Source organism: Otolemur garnettii, unplaced genomic scaffold, assembly GCF_000181295.1.
Source record: "Otolemur garnettii isolate 467f Iridium unplaced genomic scaffold, OtoGar3 scaffold00022, whole genome shotgun sequence".
Lineage (NCBI taxonomy): Eukaryota > Metazoa > Chordata > Mammalia > Primates > Galagidae > Otolemur > Otolemur garnettii.
The window spans coordinates 18,246,653-18,254,427 of record NW_003852417.1 but is presented as its reverse complement, the minus strand read 5'-3'; the positions used below and the strand labels follow the sequence as shown (position 1 = coordinate 18,254,427).

Below are 7,775 nucleotides of genomic sequence, written 5' to 3'. Positions count from 1 at the left end.
CAAAAAAAAAAAAAAAAAAATGTAGTCCCAGTTACTTGGAGGCTGAGGCAAGAGGATCGCTTGAACCTAAGAAGCCAGGGCACTCTACCCAGGGCGACAGAATGAGACTCTGTAAAAGTATGGGCTTCCTGGAGATAAGTAACTGCTGCCAGCCTGACAAAGCCACTGCCAGGAACATTGTAGAAATTTCCATCGCCTCCAGGAAGGATATTTCACTATATTCACAGAGTCTTAGGATGTTAAGAGTTGGAAGGGGGTTAGGATATCACCCATTATATTGGTTTTCAAACATTGTCGCCCTCGGTAGAGTGCTGTAGTGTTATAGCTCACAGCAACAAACTCTTGGGCTTAAGCGATTCTCTTGCCTCAGCCTCCCAAATAGCTGGGACTACAGGCGCCGCCACACGCCGGGCTATTTGGTTGCACTTGTCATTGTTTAGCAGGCCTAGGCCGGGTTCTAACCCTCCAGCCTCGCTGTATGTGGCTGGCGCTGTAACCACTAAGCTACGGGCGCCGAGCCTTTAGGCAGCATTTCTAAAGGGATTATTTTGGGTAAAGCGCTAGATTAGTTGCTAGGAGGTCGACAAATATAAACACCTAAGCCCACACACCCAGAAACTCACAAATGAGGCTAATCAAGAACCTAGAGACATGCATGCGCGCGCTTATATTTCCCAAACGTTCTTGAGACAGAAAGATGTCAGGACCTCGACCAGTTCTGGGGAGGAGGACTTGGACATAGGCTGGGGCCCCAGGGAGAGAAGGGGCAGGAGGAGGAAGTAAGGCTGGCGGGTCCCACACCAAAGTCCAACTGGGAAAGGGGAGGCTCACAGAGCGGGTGGCCTAGCAGAGCCGCTCTCCACCGGTATTCATAGCTCCCCGGACTTGCTCGCATTCCTCTCCTAGCCGCAAGGGTCTGAGAGACCCGGGTAGCGACCGGAAGAGGCGGGGCTCGGAGCGGAAGTCCCTTGGCCAGCTTAAGTCACGTGAGAGGCGATGTTTCAAGCCCAGCTCGAGCGCAGGTGAGTGGCAGGTGATCTGCGGTTCCTGGCTCAAATCGTCGAGCGCCAGGAGCACCCAAAGGGCAGGGACGGGCCCTGCTTACGGTGTGGAGTTGGACTCAGGAAGGATACGAGCTGGGGTTCCAATTAAGAGTCTGAACCTGGCGACCGACCAGGCTCACTTTTGGGGGTCCTAGGCTCTGGTGGAAGCCAGAACAAGCCTGTCCTCATGAGTCTCTTAAATTGGGAACGAGTGGAATGGAGTGTTTGGGTGGCTACCCCAGGGGGTCCATAGCTGCCCACAGCCGTCCTCTCTTCCCCAGTTGTCTAAGGCGATTTCTGTGATAGGATATGTCCGAGAAGCATCCCTCCTGTGGCCTCTGCCTGTTTCAGACATATTGGAAGTGGAAAAGGGGAGAAGGAATGGGACTGTCTTTCGGCTCCTTAATTGTGAGGAGAGCAGTAGTGGTGGGTGATGTCCTCTACTCTTGGCTTGACAGGAAGCATGGCACTCTGGCGAGCATACCAGCGGGCCCTGGCTGCTCATCCGTGGAAAGTACAGGTCCTGACTGCTGGTGAGTGTCCCTCTGGGACCATAGGGGTACCAAAGCAGGCTGATTTGGAAGGCAGAGGCTCACACCACCTCACTACCCTCTTTTCTTCAGCCCCCTTGAAGGGTTGACTGTTTGTCATCCCAGGCTGTCCCTAATGTATTTTGGAGCGTGGGTCCCTAAGGCTTTTTTTTTTTTTTTTGAGACAGAACCTTAGTCTGTCGTCCTGGGTAGAGTGCCTGGCGTCACATTTCACAGCAACCTCAAAGTCTTGGGCTTAAGCGATTCTCTTGCCTCAGCCTCCCAAGTAGCTAGGACTACAGGCGCTCGCCACAACACCTGGCTACTTTTCTACTTTTTGGTTGTAGTTGTCATTGTTGTTTGGCAGGCTGGGCTGGATTCAAACCCGCCAGTTCTGGTGTATGTGGCTGTTGCCCTAGCCGATAGAGCTACAGGTGTCAAGTCTTTTGTTTTTGCAATTGTCATTGTTGCTTTAGCTGGCCTAGGCTGGGTTTGAACCTGCCAGCCTTGATGTATGGGACCGGCACCCTACCCACTGAGCCATGGGTGCTGCCCCTGAGGCTGTTTTTAAGGGTATGCATGGTAGGCCCAGCTGTGAAGTAGAACTTAAAAGCTCTCAAAACTCCAGGCAGTCAGTTTAAGGAAAAGGCATTGCTCCAGGAGGCCCCAACGTGGAAAACTAACAATAGCAAATACTCCTCTACCATTTTACATATGCAAAACACTTTCACATTCACCAGATTGTGGGGATCCCACAAAGGGGTGTGAGCTAGGATTATTTGACTCCACATTAGATCACATACCTATTATGTGCTGAATCCAGACTCTTACCTGTTTTTCTTAGTATTTTTTTATTGTGAAATATACAAAAGAATGATTAAGATGTATATACAGTTTAGTAGTCTTAAAACTGACCACTCCTGTACCCACCTTTGAAATCCCTTGAGCCCCTTGCCCTAAGAGATTACCACGTTCCTTCCTGAGTTTTACTTATATCAGTCTTTCTTTTCTCTTTTTTCTTAACTTTTCTTCCCCTTCCCCTTCACTTTCTCTTTTTCCTTTTTTCTTTCCATCCTTTCTTTTCCTTTCTTTAAACATTCTCACTTTGTTGCCCAGGCTAGAATGTCATAGTGTCAGCCTAGCTCACAGCAACCTCAAATTCCTAGGTTCAATCGATCCTCCTGCCTCAGCCTCCTTAGTAGTTGGGTCTACAGGCACCCATCATTATGTCTGCCTAATTTTTATATTTTTAGTAGAGACAAGGTCTTGCTTTTGCTTAGGCTGGTGCAAACTCCTGATCTCAAGTGATCCTCCTTGCCTTGGCCTCCAGAGGTATGAGCCACTGCACCAGGCCTCTTTTTCTTTTCCTATAGTTTCCTACTTATGTATGTATCCCTGAACAATATGCTAACCAAAGTTTTTTACTCCAAATGTAGTAATTGAGTAGCAACCTTACAGAGGTAATGCAGTGACTTACCTGCATTTGTTACCATCTTCATTTTTTGTGTTAGCTAATGTAAAGGGATGGCATGAGGATGAATGAGTAAGTTTTGGGGAAGGATCAGAAGGCCTCTGTCCATTGGGGCAGTACAAAGGGTGATCAGGTTAAAATGGGGTCTTATCCTTATAGAGTGCTGTAATCCTAGCACTCTGAGAGGCCAAAGGAGATAGATTGCTTGAGCTCAGGAGTTTATGACCAGCCTGAGCAAGAGCAAGACCCCATCTTTACTAAAAATAGAAAAATTAGCCAGGTGTTGGAGCAGGTGCATGTAGTCCCAGCTACTTGGAAGGCTGAGGCAAGAGGATCACTTGAGCCTAGGAGTTTGAGGTTTCTTTGTGCTATGACACCATGGCATTCTACATAGGATGACAGAGTGAGACTTATCTCAAGAAAAAAAAAAAAAAGATAGGGGTCTTACCTATGTTTTAGAGAGAAGGAACAGGATTCTAATGAGGACTGTGGGCTTCTGAAAAGAAGACCGTTAGAAGAGATCGAGGGCAAGTGATAACCAGAGTGGAACAGGGATCCTCTTACCATAATAGTCCTACATCAGCACTAGAAACATCACTGTATGAATGGCCAGGAGATAGGCTCTTTTGCCCTGCATTGGACCCCTCTCTAGCTTCCAGTACCCAACCACCTTTTGTCCTGTCCTCAGAGTGTCCGTCAGCCTGCATGACTCAACCTGGCTGCGTGTATGGTGACTCATGCTGGACAGTGTGGCTGTGATGGGAACTGACACGCTGGGCCCTTTGCCCAACCTTAGATTCCCTCAGGGTCTGTAACTGTCAAATGAAAGGCTCCCCTTTGCGGCTGTAAAGAATTAATCTTTGTAGAATAATCCTTGTATTTCCCTATCCAAGGGATCTGCAGCTGACAAGGGCCTCGGTGCAGATACTTGGCTGAACTGGGGTTCTGGTTTGTCATTGCTAGAGTCCTTTTGTTCCATATCTTCAGTCTTCCTGAGGCTGTGCTGACATCCCAGCTCAGCCCTGAAGCAACTGTAGCCCCCTATCACTTCTCTCAGACTTTTCCAAACCTTTCAGACTTTTTCTTCCCTGAAGTTCAGTGTATTTTTTTCTCTTTTCTTTCTTTCTTTTTTTTTTTTTTTGAGATAGAGTCTCACTCTCTTACCCTGGATAGAATGCCATGGCATCATAACTCACAGCAACCTCAGACTCTTGGGCTGAAGCAGTCCTCTTGCCTCAGCCTCCTGAGTAGCTAGGACTATGCAAGCCCACCACCTGGCTGTTTTTAGAGACAAGGTCCCGCTCTTGTTCAGGCTGGTCTTGAGCACCTGAGCTCAGGCAGTCCACCCACCTTGGCCTCCTTGAGTGCTAGGATTATAGGCATGAGCCACTGCTTTCAACCTGGTTCAGTGTGTTTGGAACAAACTACAAATAAAGAGGGAAAGTGGATTTAGCTCACTGAGCTATATTTAGACCCCATCACAGTAGTTCTTATGGACCCATGGCATCACTTATCACACTGAAAAACAGAACAGAGATTTCAGACTTGGAGTTAGAAGACTAAGGTTGAATCTCAGAGCCATAGCACTTAGTAGCTACATTAATCAGGACAAGTCAGTAAACCTCTTTGGACCTCAGTTTCCTCATTTAGAACTTGAATTTAGTTATATGACTTCACAGGGTCCATATAGGAATTATCTCTGTGAAAAATCTTTGAAAATCAGAAATGTTCAATAAACTTAAGTGCTCAAGGGATTGGCTCTTTCTATGACTGTTGGGAACACAGGCATAACAAGCTATTCTTTTTTATAGTGGTGTTTGGATTGAGTTTATTCCACTTGCCCTAAATCTGAATGTGGATAATTGTTATAGCTTCGTTCTCCAAAAAGTAGAGCCTGAAGCTTATGTGAAGATACTTTGTTAGGGTGTAGGACATAATCCCATGGAGGGAAGAGGGAAAGCCAGTATAAGGATGCATTGTCAAATTGGCTACTGCGACGGGCAACTGGTTGTTCAGTCCCTTGGAAATGACTAAGAAACTCTTTGAAATGCTTCCTAGGACTATCTGGATGAATAGTCATTTCTGGAGAAAAGAAGAAATCTTTATCCACCAGCTCCCATCCCACATTGGCCAAAGGTTCACCCCATGGGGTGTTAACTCCTGTCCACTACCAGGCATAACGTGCATAGTCACTGAAGGCATCAGTTGCAAAGCCCCAGGTATGGCATAGGTCTGAAGTAAGGATCTATCAGGTTGAACTACAGTAAGTGCCTAATAAGCCAATTTTAGCCAAGACAGAGTCAGGAGCTGGGCAGTCTGGGAAAAGATTTGCTTCATATTCTGCAAAGAGTATGAGTGAGCTGTATTCCTTTCTTGGGGGCTCTGGCAGTTTCTCAGTGGGCCCCAGGCCCGGCTCCATCCATCTTAGGCCACCCTGGGCCTGCCATGGGAGTTGCTGAGGTCTTGCAGACAGTGCTTTCTCTGGAGTCTGAATTAAGCTGGGATGTTAGGGCTCAACAGGCCTTACCAGCATCCAGTCCAGCCCCTGATGCTACAAAGAAGGAAACTGAGGCAAGAAGGAGGGTGACATGCACTGGATCTCACATGGTTACTAGTCAAGCTGGCATTAGAACCTAGGGCACTGCCTTATGCTTGAGCATATTGGGGCCTCTGAATGCTGAGTGCAGCCCCAGCTGGTCTGGGTTTAGATACCTGACTAGCTGCAAACCCTTCATTTTGTCTCATTGGCTAGCAGTAGGGTGGGTTCAGGGAGAGCATTCAAACCAATCCCAGAGAATGCACTCTCCCCTCCTACTGCTGGGCTTCAGCTCCTGCTAGGCTTTGTGCCAGACCAAGTCCCTACCCCAGGCAGCTAGTTAATGGTTGGAGAATGCTGGGGAGGAATGGCAGCACTATTGGCCTTATGCCAGCAGCTATACCTGCCAACCTAGGCCTCTAAACTCAAGGACATTCTTTCTGCTCCTCCTTCCAAGAAACTGCTTCCTACCCCTCTACTATTAATGCTTTAATTTCTTGCACATAAGACCCTCCATAAAAGCCAAGAGAGGAGCAAATAGAGGAAGTAGGGAATTTATCCCCACCTGTGCTTGGCAAGATGGTGTGAGAGTTGGGGCTTTTCCACCAGTGGGCAGTAGGTGGTCCCAAATTGATCTGTGCTCAGAGGCAGGCTCCCCTCCCACTGGCCCCTGGATCTGGTGGGGAGTGACGGCATAAGAACTGGCACCTACCCAAGGGCATGATGTCACACCTGCGCCAGTGTCTGCCTGCTGGGCTCTGCGCCCAGCCTGTCATTGGGCCTTGCTGCCCAGCAGCCCCTCACCCTGCCCCATCACAGCTCTGGGCATGATATGTCTGGACACCTCCAACCCCAACTCCCTGGAAATAAGTCCAAGGAGATGGGAACTATAGCACTGGAAGATTCAGACCAACCATGTATGTCCAGGAGATCTCCTAGAGGTGGTTTGGGTCTGTATGGGCTCTGGGTTGGGGTACGTGGATGAGGAATCTGAGTGTCTGAGCCCTTTCTGCTTAAAGGACCACTTGGACCAGAGAAGCAGGCCTTGCTTTGTGCTTGGACCAAAGATTTAGTTGCTATAGGCCCAGGTACTTGATCATCCATGGGTAGAGAAAGACCCTGTGGGCACTGCTCTGTCTGAAATGAACAAAACTGCCAAGGGCTACAGAGCAGCACGCTGCTTAGCTCTCTGCTACACTGTCTCTTGGTAATCCCTTAGGGTTGGTGTCTGGGCTCTTTTCCTCAAAGGCTGCAGGCTTCTGGGACCATGGGGCTAGAAGTCAGGGGCTTGAGTTTTTATTTCAGCTCAGCTTTTAGCTTATTGTGTGACTATTGTAAAAACCTACCCCTCTCTTTGATTGTTTCTTTCTCAGAAATATTGCTGCCTATCCTTCCCCTGAGGTGACCAGGAAGAGAGGTAATGAAATTGTGGGAAGTAAAGATGGAGAGGAAATGCATTAGTCCAGGGGGTGTCTTTGATATGTAGGTGCTTAGGGGCCATGCTTAGGCAGAAACACCCTACAGAGTGGCAGCCGAAGGAGCCTCTTGGTGCCCATTGTCTTCTGTTCCATCTTGAGAGAAGGCCTAGGTTTGGTCCCAACTCCACTCCTTACTAAGTCACCTCATCTCTCAAAGACTCTTCCTTTATCACTAAATGGAGGTGTGACTCCCTACCTCCCAGACTTTGTGAGGATTAAGTGTGTGAGAGCTCTTTGCACACTTTAAACTTCTTACCAAAGTAGACTATCACGCTGTTAGGCCCTTCATTAAAGCGCCTGCCTTTTCTTACTTTTTTTATTTTTTTTTTGAGATAGACTCTCACTTTGTCACCCTGGGTAGAGTACCATGGTGTCATAGCTCACAGTAACTTCAAACTCTTGGGCTCAGGCGATCTTGCCTCAGCTTCCCGAGTAGCTATGCCACCACAATGCTGGGCTACTTTCTTAGAGACAGGGTCTTGCTTTTGCTCCACCATCCCCTGGCTTTCTTGGATCACTCTTCCCTTTATGCGTAGCTGTAGCGGCTCCCCTCCCTCCCTGCCAGTGTAGCTGGTGACCCCACAGTGTGAGAGAGGATGGAGGGAATTCAGTGCTAACTGCCTGAGGCCAGGGAGGAAACCTTTAGTTCCCTGAGGTCTTTTTTTTTTTTTTTTTTTTGAGACAGAGCCTCAAGCTGTCCCCCTGGGTAGAGTACCG

At 48.2% G+C, this 7,775-nt stretch overlaps 1 protein-coding gene across 2 annotated transcripts in view; it reads left to right on the top strand.

The window, feature by feature from the left end:
* Positions 1 to 1,000: 1,000 nt before the first annotated feature.
* Positions 1,001 to 7,775, top strand: part of MPV17 (MPV17, mitochondrial inner membrane protein) — an 11,418-nt gene continuing 4,643 nt past the window's right edge. The window contains exons 1-3 of one of the 2 annotated variants that reach the window (XM_012803783.2): positions 1,519 to 1,576; positions 5,103 to 5,263; positions 6,954 to 6,997. Coding sequence is in view for 1 of the 2 variants with exons in the window: in XM_012803782.2 (XP_012659236.1) it covers positions 1,507 to 1,576 (70 nt within the window). In the remaining variant the exon portion in view is untranslated. Of the gene's footprint in view, positions 1,023 to 1,501; positions 1,577 to 5,102; positions 5,264 to 6,953; positions 6,998 to 7,775 lie in introns of those variants that run through there. The other variant, XM_012803782.2, reaches the window with a different exon arrangement.